General features: G+C 29.4%; 1 protein-coding gene and 2 pseudogenes across 1 annotated transcript; 1 reads left to right on the top strand and 2 right to left on the bottom strand.

Annotated features, from left to right (window-relative positions):
* LOC145185287 (uncharacterized) lies at nt 1-1,675 on the bottom strand (annotated as a pseudogene).
* A 1,296-nt stretch (nt 1,676-2,971) lies between these two features.
* LOC149889401 (uncharacterized) lies at nt 2,972-3,301 on the bottom strand. The gene has a single exon (XM_090085110.1). The coding sequence runs from the start codon at nt 3,299-3,301 to the stop codon at nt 2,972-2,974; it is 330 nt and encodes a 109-aa protein (XP_089941236.1).
* A 6,139-nt stretch (nt 3,302-9,440) lies between these two features.
* On the top strand, nt 9,441-10,786 carry LOC149889402 (uncharacterized; annotated as a pseudogene).
* The last annotated feature ends 4,327 nt before the right edge of the window (nt 10,787-15,113 follow it).

Genomic DNA, 15,113 nt, shown 5'->3' on the forward strand with positions numbered 1-15,113 from the left:
TTAGATTTTTTTAAGTGTTTCGCAATTAAGGTAGTCATACTGGATTCAGTGGCAGTTGGAAATAAACAGTAAGCTGCATCAAAAATCAAACTTTCGACTGGTCCTATAAACCTACGCTTTTTATCTGCACCAGTTCGATTGATGCTGCAATATAGCTTGTCTGTTATGCAAGTTTTTAAAGCATTTTTTAAAAAGTCACTCACATTTTTCCCACCATTTTGCTTCATCTTTCTGCAAATGATATCTTTATCATTAGAGTGATTTTTTTTTTCTAATGTATCAAACTCTTTAACTGAATTTGCTGGTAAATAATCTATATTTATATTTTCGTCATTACCATGGTTAGTGTCTAAAAGTGAACGTATGGTACGCATTTCTGTTTCCAACCCACAAACTTTTCTGCACATGGCATTCACTATGAATTGAATGCCTTCAACAGTATTGGGTTCAACATTTGCATTCAGAATAAAGTTATTTATTTAGTCTATCCCATTTTTTTGAGGTGGTAAAGAAAAGGAAGGAGATGAATGCAATAGTGGTTGAATTTGTGAAACAGACTGCAACTCTTATGGAAACACCGGCTGTGTAACTGGTGAGTCATCTACTTGATCCATTGAGGTAGAGAGAGATAGAAAGTTCTAAAACAAGATTAACAAAGATTGTAAATACTCTTAAATGATATAAAAACTCTATCACAATATTCTAATTATTTTATACTGATTTTTTCATTTAAAAGTGGTAACTAAAAACACAACAAATAAACCATTCAAATGAAACCAAAAAAAAATTCTTATTTTCACAAATGGGATAAAAATTCTTAAAAACGTAAACTGAATTGGAATCGGGGAGCTTTGATGACTCTCACGATGGCCATGATGTTAAAGACGGTTCTTCATCTTTTCTCTTTCTGTTTTGTAGATTTATAGGAGTTGTTTTTTTTTTATGTATTAAAATCAATTTCTACTTCTGATTCTGCAGTAAGAATATTCTACAAAACAAATAATCTTTTTTAGTATATGTACAATCATAGTTTTATATGTACAACAAACATATAAAAAAATCTATATTGATAAGAAAGCACACCAGAAATAAAAACAAATACAGATCATAAAAATTGAAATACCTAAATTAAATACTCAACACATTTTCTGCAATACTTAGTGTATTGATTACAATATAGATAATTTATTAAGTTGCTTTAAAAACACTCACATTCAAGGGTGGAATGCTCTGCCTTTTGGTTTGACCAACACAATCAATAAGTCTAAGGAGTCCATTTTTAGGAGTAAAATTTTTTTTACTACAAACTTTTGAAATTTTTGAATAAGTGATTTCGTATTAATTCCAACTATAAGCGCATAAAATAAATAAAAAATACAATTTTGCAAGATTAATTTATTTTTAAAAATGTTTCTACTGGAACACTTATTGTTTTTTAATTCCAACAGGGTATAAAATACTTATCTGTATTATTTACACCAACCTTATGCATTGCCTTCATTTAAAGGTCATCTTCCGTTAATGTTTTACCACGAGATCTCCAATCATCTATACACCAATTTTTTAGTTTCTCTGATAATATTATGTCGCAGTTTTTTAATTCCAGAACTTCGCTGTCACAATACAAATATACAATATAAGTCATTTGAAATAACACATTTGTAAAATGGAACATAAAAGTTATACATAATATATAACATAAAAATCAAAAAGCTTTTGATTTATGTTATAGCATTTTGATGTCATGCAAATGTCATTGTCCTTATCAGATGACTCATCTGAACTAATTACATGGCAAGACTCAAATGAAATATCATTATTACAACTTGCATTACATTCATAATCATCAAGTATTTTATTTCAACTGCTTCAATGCTATCAGATGACCCATCTGAACTAATTACATTATTAAACTCAGATAAATATCGTTATTACAACTTGCATTACATTCATAATCATCAAGTATTTTATTTTCAACTGTTTCATTGTTAGCATCTTCAATTAAAGATCCTCAAGCATTTTCAACGCTTTTTCAACGAGCTGTTTTAACAACCCGATGAACTAAAAATGTAATGTTTATATTTGATAATGCTTTACATTTATGTAAAGGATTATCAAAAAGTTTTTATACTAAATTTTTTATGATATATATATATACACACTGCCCGGCAAAAGTTTCCGGTCACTCTGTTTTTTGTAAAAAAAGGTATAAAAAAACAAGTTAACTGATTACAATTTACCAAATATCATTACAAATAATTACAAACTAATCAACGTGTTTAAAGCTATGATAAAAATGATATAAATAAACAAGTTTTTGTAATATAACGCGAACAAAAGTTGTTTTTTTTTTCATCGAAAAACCCACCCTTTGCTTACCTTATTGCACAAACAAGTTTTGGCATACGTTTGATTAAATTATCCAAATAAGTCGGAGAAATATTTTTCCACACTCGTTGCAAATTTGATCACAAATGAGTCGTTAATGTAGGACACTCTTTTCTTACCTCACGATCCAGTTGTTACCATAGTAACTCCATTGGGTTGAGATCAGGGGATTGTGGGGGCCATGTCATAATTTTGAGTTTTCCGCGAGCTTCTTTTTTTTGAAAATAGTTTGTACAGTATTTATTTGCGTGTTTTGGGTCATTATCCTGTTGCATGGTGAACCTGTGGCCAATTAGACGCTTTTCACAAGTCACGGCATGTCTACATAATATCTTATGATATATGTTCTTATCAAGAATTCCATTAATTTTCACGAGATTACCAACCTGATTAAAAGCAAAACAGCCCCACACCATTACTGAACCTCCACCATGTTTGACAGTAGGCTGTATGCACTGTGGATGAAATTTTTCAGTTGCTGTTCGTCTCACATAGATCCGTCGCTTTGTTCCAAAAACAAGAAATTTGGATTCTTCCGTCCACAATACATTTCGCCAGTCTATATCTGTCCAATTTGAATGTGCTAGAGCCCATTAAAGCGATATCTTACAGTTCTTTCTGAAATAGCTTTATTATAAGCAGCGTTGAAGTTAGATGTTATTTCTTGGGCTGTTAATCGTCTATTTTGTTTACATGAGAGTATAATCGACTTGTTTTCAGCCTTTGATGTTTTGCAGGGACGTCCAGTTCTTTTCCTTTCTTTATTTGTACCAGTATATCCTATATTTATTTGTACCAGTACATGTAAACCGATTTTCAACAGTTTCTGAATATATCTAGTAGAACGACCATCTTTTGCCAGAGCAACAATTGAAGAACGTATTTCTAGTGATAAATTACAATTCTTTGACATTTTATATTATTTTCTAAAATTTTAGTCTAAATATAATCAAATCGCACTTTTATAAACTAGAAATTAAAAAATAATATCAAACTTTATTCAGCTATATAAAATATTTACTAAATTAATTTATTAATCCAATATTTTATATTAACTTCAAGGAAATTATGCTTTGATGACAAAAGAACATTTGAATTTTATTTAAAAACTTTTTACGAAGTATGTTCAAGCATATTTATAATCGAAATACGAAGAAAACATAGATTTTTCATTTCAATATTAAAAACACATTAGCACATCTTACTTGAATTATTTTATGGTTTATATACAATTTTAAAAGTTAATATCAGTTACAAGTTTATATAAACCATTAGCACATCTTAATCGAATTAATTTATGAATTATAAAGACTATATATATAATTTATATATTATATATTTATTATTATTACATATATTATAATATATGTAATATAAAAATATTAAAAGTTAATCTAAAGTAATATAAAGCAATATAATATATGTAAAGCATTATCAAAAAAAAAAACTGAGTTTTTATACTAAATTTATATATATATATATATATATATAGTTTAGGGGTAGTCAATATGAGGAAGTTTTCAAATCTAAAATACTACACTCTAGATTTGGGGAAAAAGTTAAAATAGCAACTCCCAAAAAATTTCAGCTCAACAGGCCCACTCTATCTTTACCGCCTAAGCACTTTTTTAGAAAAAAATTCTCAAAAACCATCAAAAACAGGCGATTTTGCAGGTCAAGGGAGAAAGTTAAATGAAAAAAATTTGAAACTTTTTTTTTTCTGGGATGTTAATTTTTACCTATATATTTTAACAAAAATACATGGTATCGTAGTTTTTAAAAAAAAATTATTTTTTTTGTATCTAGATTTAAAAATATTACAATATTTGATAATAGTTTCATGTTATTGGATTAAGTTTCAATAGCAAAGAAATTCAGTTGTGTTTATGTCAATTTTCACCACTTTTCTTCCTCTCAAGTGAAGATAAGCTTTCTGCAAACTTACTTTTAGAAAGTTTGTTTGAACTTCTTCCTGGTGTTCTGAAAGCACAACGAACTTTTTCAACAGTTAGCAATATGTTCTGTTTATCTTCCTCATTATTGTATCGGTGAATAAATTGCTGCATCATTCCAACAGATCTTTCTGAATGATCATTTACTACAATTAAAGATTTGGCATAATTCTGAAAGCTTTTAAAAGCAGATTGAGTAAACCAAAACTCAGGGGGAAGCGAAAGCCAATCTTTTTTCCTTTGTTCCTCTAATCCAATTCTATCAAACATAAGATATGAAAATTCATCAACCAAAAGTGCAAGTGAAAAAGGATGTTCACTAATTTCGTTCCCCATTTTCGTTCCCCATTTTTGTTTTAACTTTTATATCTATTTTTGATTTGTTTTTAGTACTGTACCATGCTGAAATCGACATTTTAAAAGTTAGAATTGCTTTTGCAAGATTTTCTTTCTCCTCATTTGACATATTATCTTCCAACAGAGCAAAAGGAATCATTGTTGAATCTAAATACCAACTATGTTTGTGAAGAGAGTTTAAAATTGCACCAACAGCATCTGGTTTGGCACAAAGTTTTTCTGTTGCATTTGGTGTATTGCTTTTATATCAAAAAAGGGAGCTCTAATAGCGTCATTAGCTTGTAAATACTATTTGGCATAAAAGCAAACTTTAAATTCACTTATTAGCCTGCTTAGGATAAGAACCTAGCATGATGAACTACTCCAGGTTTTCTTAGTGTTAATGAAGAAGAAAAAAGGAAAATTACGACGAGTTCTGCAAGCTCTTTTCTATCATCTCTGATTAAATCTTTATTTTCTTTTCCCTTTGTAATATATTCTTGGCAAAAGTTCAAAGACTCTTTCGCAGCTTTCTCAAGAATGGTTCCCCTTACTACTTTCCAATCAAACTTTATCCGTTTGATTGTAATTAAAATCAGGATTTTCAAAATCTGTTTTTAATTTTTTAAAAATGGGATTATCTGGTCCTGTGGAATTTTCATCTGAAACAGAATTACAAAAATGAACCATTCTTAATTCACATACATAATGTCTGCATGAAATAAGTAAAAGATGTTTGTCTATATTGCTGGATATTCTAATTAAAGAACCTTTCTTTAACCCAGTGTTACTTGCAGTTGTATCAAAACATATTTCCTCCTAATTTGGACTCCTTAAGAAGGTCCATTACACAATTGCACTTATCTTCACCAGAGGATGATGGTAAAGGAAATACTCCAAGCAAGTATCCCAGCAAGCACATAACGTTAAAACAACGTTGAAATAACGTTGATCGACGTTGATCAACGTTATTTCAAAGTTGTTTCAACGTTGTGTGCTTGCTGGGATGTCTCACCTCCAATATTTACGTATACAGCCAGTCTTTCAGTTTTAATTCTTTTTCCTTTGTTTAGTTCAACTAATGTTTTGCCATCAAAATGCACTATGCATGGGTATAGGGATTTATTAATTGCTTGTTGAACATATTCTTTTGATATCATGCATTTATTATGATTTGCATGTTTCATTTTTCTAGCTGCTATAGACTGGCTACAATCTGTTAGATCTGTAGAATCTGGCTGAAATCTGTTAGATCAGCTCCTGATTGAGTTAGAATTGCACCTGTAACTTTATGTATAACACTTGGAGAAATATCGCTGATTGTAGCCATAAGAGCTGCATTACCTGCAAAAACGTCTATGGGAATTTCAGCAGTGACTTTTTGTTGTGAAGGTTTTCTTTTAAACCACTTCCAGGATCAAAATCAGTATCACTCAAGGAGTCCTCACTAGTATCTTTATTAATCTCAACATTAGTAGTACCCTCTAATTCTTTATACCGTTGTTTCACTTGCTGCTTTCTCTTTCTGCTACTCTCCATTGCCTAAAAATGTAACAAAAAATTTACTAGTTATTAATTTAATTTAACTATACGAGAGATTGAAATAGTGAGTGAACATCGTTTTTTTTTGGTTCAGCTATTTTTATTTTAAACCGTCTTAAGTGCCATGTAAATTGTAAGTAATTTGGTTAGGAAGCGTAGCAATCTTTTGTTTTTTGGTTTAAAAGAAATACATACTATTTTTCTGTACTTCTTATCTTCTGATCCAAGCATAAGTCTTCTTTCCACTTCTTGGTCCTCCAGAAACTCCAAATCCTCAAGCTTGTCTAAATCAGATCTTTTTTTGTCATTTTTTATTGTATTCCTAAGATCAGGAATGCCAGCCCAGAATATTTTGTTCAGGTAAACTTTAAAATCTTGTTGCTTTGCCAAACCTTCAGCGGATCCCCTTTTTCCATGCAAGTTTTGAATATCCATTGTCCAGACTTGAAAGATTTTTTACTAGACTTTGATCGTTTAGTATAAAAAGGCCAGCTTTAGTCCATGGCGCTATTACCTTGGCCAAAATACAATCACATTTACTTTTTATTGCACATCTTTCAAAGTTTTTCTGAGGAGGACAAGCAAAAATAGTGGCCTTTTTTGATGTTCTTGGGAAAAATGATTGGTTGTAAGCTGAGTGCTGCAGTATTTCCATCCCAGTTGGAAGCTGATAGCCTTATTTACAAAAAATAAGAAATAAAAAATTTAGCTAAATTATTTAACTTCAGAGATTCATTCAAAAACTTATTATAGCTGGTTTTGCTTTTTCGATAATGAATAGTTTTTTTTTAGACCTTAGTGTTCTTTTACTTCCTATTTTCTGACAACACTCTTCTTCTTTATACATATTTAAATTATTCTATTTAAATTTAAAAATCAAGCTTAAAATAATTATTGTAAATTAATTTACAACGACGACAAATGGAACCGTTTATGGTTCTTTAAGCTACTAAAGCTTATAGAAATTACTAAATTTTATTGTACATTTACATTATTAACTTAAAAAGTAAAAAATATATATTTTGGATATACAGTTACAATCCTTTTTTAGTAACAATACGGTAAGTATGTTATTAAATATTGTAATTTTTTCAAATCTAAATACAAACAAAAAAATTTTTTTTTAAAAACTACGATACCATGTATTTTTGCTTTAAATATATAAGTAAAAATTAATATCCCAGAAAAAAAAAATGCACCTGCAAAAAATGTAAACCTGCAAAATCGGCTGTTTTTAATGGTTTTTGAGAATTTTTTTTCTAAAAATCTGCTTAGAGGGTAAAGATAGGACCTGTTGAGCTGAAATTTTTTGGGAGTTGTTTTTTTAACATTTGCCCCAAATCTAGAGTGTATGGTATTTTAGATTTGAAAATTTTCTCAAGTTGACTTCCCCTAATATATATATTAGGGATGTGAGAATATGTGTAGTTTGCCGTAAAAAAAGTGTTCTAAAAATTGGTCCGCATTTTTTTTGATTTAGAAAAAAGTTGATTTAGGATAAACCAGGCTGCACCTCTATTTTGGAGCTAAATGAAATGAAATTTTGTATTTATTTAAAAAAAGAGTCAACCTACAATTTGATTTATTTCATGGTTATTTTTGTAAATAAAATGTAGTGTAATTTTACATTTTTAATCTTTGATGTTTTTCTATGAATCACTGCTCCTAAAATAAGAAAGGGTCCTTCTTTAATTCAAAGGTTCTTTTAAAACATTTGTTAAACTATCTATCCTAAAAATTTGAAGTAAATCTTATGTGCTCATATTAAGTTTAGGTTTCCTCAAGCACCCAAGGTATTTTTGTGAATTTGAAAATTTGAAGCGTTGTTACCCTGAGTTCGCATATATAAAATTTCCGGATCTCATGGTAGTTTTATGGAATTCCGATTGGTGCAGCACTTATTTTCTTATTTCGCTTCAAAATTTTGTACAGATTATTAAATTTTGTTTCATTAAATATACAATTTGGTTGGTCTACTGTTCAGCCTATTATTTTAATTTTCGTGTATTTTTTATTAGATTTTTTATATTGTATATATTTACTATAAGTTGTTAAAAGAAAAATAAAAGGTAAAGAAATGATTTTTAGATTTTAGGCTAAAACCATTTTTAAAAAATTTAAAATTTATTAATTTGAATCTTAAAGATTTTTTTATATTCTTTAGTGATTCGCAAATCTCAAAATGCCAAAAAAATATAATATTTTTGATCTTCAGTCTTTGTATAGTGATGTAGGTTTTAATTTACAGACAACATGCCTCAAAGGAAAGGTTATTTTTTTATATTACAAAAATAAGTTTTCTTTTACTACCATAGCAAATATTGTTAGTGAAACATTTAGTTGTCAAACAACAAAAAATCAAGTTAGACATTTAATAAACAACAGTGTTATTATATTCAAAAAGAACATCTTTAGGGATATGTCAAAGTTTGAAAAAATTTTTTCAGAAGTTCTTTTTAGGACAATAGCTCCCGAAGCTATTAATGATTTTTCATTAGCATCTTCTCCAGCCTTTGTTGAACTTTCTCAATCATCTAAATATCCAGTAAATCAAAATTTGATAAATCTAAATGTTTCAGAGGTTGTGCCAATCGAAGTTCAAGTTGAAGATCCAAGAGGAGCCTATGTGACACCAATAAAAGCTAAATTAAAACGTCGTTTTACTTTATTATCACAATCACGTAGTGATGAAAGAAAAAAATATAGGAAAGTAATTTTTAACACAAAGAGCAAACTTTTACAAATGCCTTTTGAAATAAGACTTTTGAAGAAAAAAATTTGGAAAAAAAATATCAGTATTTGTAATCTTTTAAAAATTTATTTTTAAAAAAAAAAAAATTAATCTTTAAAAAAATTAAAATCTATTAAAGTTGAGGCAGGTCAACAAAACTGCAAAAGGCTGTTGTTATTGTTAAAAAGACAGATACAAAAATATCAGCAACTTAAAAAACAAAACTCTGTAATTCTACAACTTAAAGAAAAACTTGTAATAAAATCAATTGAACATCAAAATTTTCTTCATGAAGAGAAGATTCATAGTTTAGAATGCAATTTAATGGTTTCAAAGAAAAACAAAAAAACATATAATACAGAACTACGAACGTTTTTGATGCTGTGACTAACCAAGTATCTGCAAATTGCATTTCTTCTTTCATTCGAAGTTTTACCTAACATCTAGGTGTTACCATTAGAACTGTTCCTTGCCGCACTACTGTCGAACAAATGGTTAGGGAACTAGGTGTTATCACTGACCTCCAAATAGCAGAAATTGCTATATCTGAAAAGAATTTAACACTTGGATTTGATGGCACAACTCAGGAAGTTGTATATGCTAGCTGTATCCACCTTACTACTAAAACCGGTTGTAAAGTTGTAGCGCTAGATGAGTTAAGTGGTGGCACATCAGAGGACTATGAGCAGCATATATGTCAATCCATAGACAACTTATGCCTCTTTTCATTTAAAAAAAACTTATGCCTTTTTTCATTTAAACTTATCCCTCTTTTCATTTAAAAGATTTTCAAGAATGTTGTCAAACTATAATTGGCAACATATCTAATACAATTTCCGATCGAGCTGTTACAAACCATGCCACAATAAAAAAGTTAAATCTGACATGGAATAAAAGCTTCAATGAGTTTAATTGTCATCTTCATCCTCTAGAATTATTTTCCAGTAGCTGTAGATCTGCACTAAAAGTAATAGAAACAGAAAAAAGGAAAACTATTTGGTAGCGACTGCATGCCCGAAAATATTGTTGTGCAACTAAATAAACTTCGGTACATGGATGGAAATGGCAATCCTAAAGGATTTGTTTTGTTTTTATTAAAAGAAGAACTTCCTAAAGGTTTACTTCCTAGATACAGAGGAAATCGTTTGAATATTTTTTTTCATATTTGTGGAAAATTAATTCAACATTATGACATTTTTAAAACATTTCTGACATCAGGTACTATTTCATGTGTTTGATTACAAGCCAATTTATCTATTGACTTTGCAAACAATATTGCCAAACGAGAACTTTGTGCTGCTGGATAATAGGAAAACTTATAACTAGTCCTTGGATCAAAAAATTTTATGCTTCAGCCGAAAAACAATTCTCGCATTTGGCTGGTATTCTTATTAGTAAAAGAGTTCTTGATACGGTTGACCAATGTCTAAAAAATCCGTTAAAAATCTTATCAAGATCACAAAATATTTTTGATGAAGAGTTTGATAAAAAAGATCTTGTCTGGAAGGCTCTAATTGAATTCTGCCCTAAAGATGACAATATGAAAAAAATGATTTCTGTTTGCTTGACTGCTATATCTGAAGCAATCAATAGGCAATATAACAAATACTTTAGTATGAAGCTCACAGGACGAATGGAATTTGAGACTGAATCTGCAAGGCTACATAATATGGATGCTGAGGAAATGATGGGAATGTTTAGTGCAGCACAGAAATTTGCACCTAATGCAACTCTTTATTACCTATCATTAAGACTGTGTGCCAGAAAAAACAATGTCATCCACTATTTAAACGGTCTTCCAAAACATGTTAAAGAGTCTGTGATTGAGTGGCCATAATTTTTGCACTAAAAAAAAGAGAGATTAATTGATTAAAGATGTCTGAAGTGGATAAGGAGATGACACACAGAGCAGAGCAAAAAAGGCAAAAAAAAGATACAAAAGAAAGGAAAAGAATAGAAAAAAAATTTAAAATATTAGATATAAGTATTGAAACTTTTGGAAACGAGTTTCCAGACATTAGTGAATCAAATTTTAATGTTATTTTGGATGTCATGTCTGGAACTGCCATAGGCAGAAATATATGTCATATTAGGTATGAAGATGAAAAAAAGGTTATATGCAATGGGAAAATTGAAAAAACTAAGAAAATGATACAGGATACATATGTTGTTGCTTATTGGAACAAGGAAGAAGATTATAACGATGCAATAGACTATGATATTCCAAAAGTTCAACTTGCATATATATGTATATATATAAATATATACACTATATATATGTATATAAATATATATATATATATATATATATACATATACATATATATATATATATATATATATATATATATATATATATATATATATATATATATATATATATATATATATATATATATATATATATATATATATACAACATCATAAATATCCTATAAGATATAGAAATGGGTTAAAACTGAATAGCAGGGGAAACACTTATAAAAATCTTTTAATTTTGATTAAATTAGGTTTTAAGCAAAATTATTTAAAAATTATTTTTGTTCTATATTATAAAAAGGTTTGTGCTGTTTCGAATGACATAAAATAAACAAATAAACAAATATCAATCGTCAATAGTTTACTGATCGCGCTTATCTATCTTCCCAACATCTTATTTCCACAAGCCTGGAACAGTGCGCCGAAACTACAACTGTATAAAACATTTCGACTTAAAATCGACTTAAAGTTGCGATATGGCGCAATCAAATCGATAGCTAAAAACCCGCGATATGTAGCTATCGACTAGCTATAGATTTATCACTATGTGGTAACCAGCTACACAAATGCGATATGTACCTAGCGTCTTATCATAATAAAATCGCTTTCTTAAAAACTGCGAAATGTAGCAATCAACTGGCTATTAATTTTTGGCTATCATGTAGCTAGCTACAAATCTACGATATGTAACTAGCTATAAATCGTTATAAATCGTTATTAAATCTATAGCTTAAGATCTGCGATATGTAGCAATCGAATAGCTAAAGATTTATCGCTATCTAGTAACTAGCTACGCAAATTCGATATGTAGCTATCGACATATCGTTATAAAATGGACATGTTTAAAGTTCAATTATTTTCATAATTATAATAGATCCAACTCTAAAAATCGAATTTTTGAAGATGTTAAAGACCTTACGAAAGAATAAAATAAGAAAAAAAAAATTGCTTGAAAATAGCCATAAAGCTAGCTAGTCGCTAGCTCACTTCCCACCGGGTTGCGTTGAAAATGGAAGAATGTTAATAAAGTCTATGCCTAAAAACTCCCACAATCCATTAACCTTGATGGATTTCCGTTCGGGAGCACAAGTTTTAATTTTCTCCATGTCCAGACATTTGTCACGTTCTTTTACCCATTTGGGAATATCACTAATCATACCTCTAGAAAATTGCGAAAAGAGTATGTATAGAATATGATAAGTAAATTACTCTAGAAAATCTATTATTTTTGCATTATAATAGAAAATGAACCATGTTAAAATCTTTTTTTCATTTAAAAAAGTGATAATATTCAAGGATATTTAATAAAAAACAAACTCAAATACCCTTACTTAGTCAATAAAAAGCACTTTTTAGCTTAAATCTGGTGGTATTAAGACCAAAATGGGTTCCATGATTAAAATCATGCACATTCCTGAAAGCAAGCTTCGTTTCTTCAGCTGTTGAAAGAACATGTAACTTATGAGAACACTTACATAGAAAAACATTCTATCTAAGAGAAAAAGATTAAATACACACAAGTTTCATTTGCCACATTTTAAATCAAACATTAAATTTTAAATTCAAAATAGAATTTATTTATATTATACAAGTTATAGCATTTATATAGAATATTTAAATATAATGTATTTTCAATAACTTATCATCAAATAAATCAAAGCCAAAAACTGAAATTCTTCTCAATATTAATACATTCCCAAAAAATAGAAAATTTTCAGTTTAATTCACAAATGACTTTTTGCTCCAAACTAAAACCTTTCTAAATTGTCGCATCAAAAAGATATCGTTTAACGTCTGCATTAGAGTACTCATAAACCTTTCTTGGAAAAACACCCCAAAAAACTGATTTTATTCTAAGTTCCAAGAATATATTCTTAAAATCACTCCATTTTGTTGTTCAACATTCACATTTTTGTACCAGTACAACATTCTCAGCGCTAATGCACTTTCGCATTCTCCCTCCCCCTTCCTTTTTTTTTTTTTTGCAGGTTATAAATGATCATTGTTCAAAAAAAGAAAAAATTGGTATCTATTTAGTTTTTTGACCTATAAAGTGCTTTAACTATATCTTGAAGAAAAATTAATTCCCTACCAAATCGCTTATACTCACCATTTTCCTTACACAGTTATGTTTTGTAATATTGCTAACGACAAAGTTTTCACGGTTGCAGCGTCTAATTTTGACATAGGGTGTTGAAAGTTTTATGGTTTAAGTTAGAAAGTTTCTTCATTTTAAACAACGATCTTTCATAACCTACCATATAAAAAAAGGGTGGGGAAGGGTGTGTGTGAAAGTGAAGTAGCATCACATTCTTTATAATATAATAGATGAGAAACTTTCATTCAAAACACAAACCTTATCCTCAAATTAAGCCCTTTAAACGGTATGTTTGCTAAAGTTCGACAGTATGTTAACTTTGAAACGTTGGACAAGAATTCACGGAAACTACTTCAATTTTTGCTTCTTTTTTCCAAAACCGTTTGTTTAGAGCAATACAAAAAATATAATTCTCCCCAATTAATTTCCCTAGTGATAACCTGTAAGGTAAACTGAGGTAGCTTCGACATCGGTGTACCATTAACACTTTTTGTTATATAACTCACAGAACACATAAAACTCGTAACTTATTTCAAATGTGGCTGATTGGAAAAGAATTAGCAGTTTTTATTACGAGCGCCATTTTGCTTAGTTATTATGATATTCAGTGAAATGTTTTCGGTTAATAGGACAGTGTTGTTAACTTGCTCAATTTGAACTTTAGTAAAACTTCTGTTTGAGGTATGAAAAACTCCAAGATTTCTTTGAGTATTTGTTAATTTATAACTGTTAATGCCATTATAGGTTTCTTTCTTTCACAAAGCCATAAGAACAACACTGATTGATCATTTGAAGAGTAGCAGAAGTAGTCTAGTTGGTAGATCGGCTTTGCTAATTAACGACCCTTTGAGTGGGGATGTGGTGCTGATCAAAACACTGTGCAGTGTATTGTGAAGGATTATTTGCAGATTTTTGGTAGTGAGCATTCATTTCAACATGGCAAACCAGGAATCAATTGGTTCTATGATTTTGAGAAAAGGTGGAGAAATGAGTTGAAAAGACGGATGTTTCTGCAACTTTCAGCAAACAGAGCATATCAATGTAATCCAGTTGTGGGGAATAACTACTTTGAGAAGATTAAATTAATACATCAGCGTTTGGGCTAACGTTTTGTTAATGAGTTACTCTTTGCAACAATCTATGTTAAATATATTGATATTGATCCGCCATTTTCTTCGTCTAAAAGCTAAGTTATAATGATTTAACGCTAGGTTTAAGGATCCTCTTTTTGACCATTGTAGCGTGTCTGTACATGCGCAGGACTGTCTACTTCTTTAGCGAGTTTCGCGTTTCACGTGACACCTCATACTCTAACGAGTTTTTATTTTCTGCACTGATCTCAAAACATAACAAGTTGGCGTGTTCTATTGATTTTTTTTTTTTGTTTTTTATTAAAAAAACGTTGAAGCCAAAACTGGTCTTTCAAGATGACGGCGATCAGAGCTCTAAGTGGTGATTGGTGTACATTTTATAAAGATTTACAGAAATACGAAAGAAAATAATTTGAATTATTTGTATAAGAAAAACTAGACTATAAAATAATTTTTTAAAAAAATTGAAAAAGTTAAAATGATTTTAAAAAAATTAGACAATGAAAGAAGTTATTTAAATATTAAAGTTCAAAATATTCAATACACTTTTTAAGTGCAATTTACGATTAAAAGTAACATTTTTGTATAATTTATGTACTTTTTAGTTCTTAGATACCCAATGTAGTGTGCTAGAAGGTTGATAACATATCTGCATGGTAAGCGGCAATTGTGTCTAACCAATTTTTTGGTAAACCTTTTTTTTTCTATTTTTGTAG

This window comes from Hydra viridissima, unplaced genomic scaffold (assembly GCF_058129835.1).
Source record: "Hydra viridissima isolate aposymbiotic clone 2 unplaced genomic scaffold, HvirCarnegie_v1 scaffold_4, whole genome shotgun sequence".
NCBI lineage: Eukaryota > Metazoa > Cnidaria > Hydrozoa > Anthoathecata > Hydridae > Hydra > Hydra viridissima.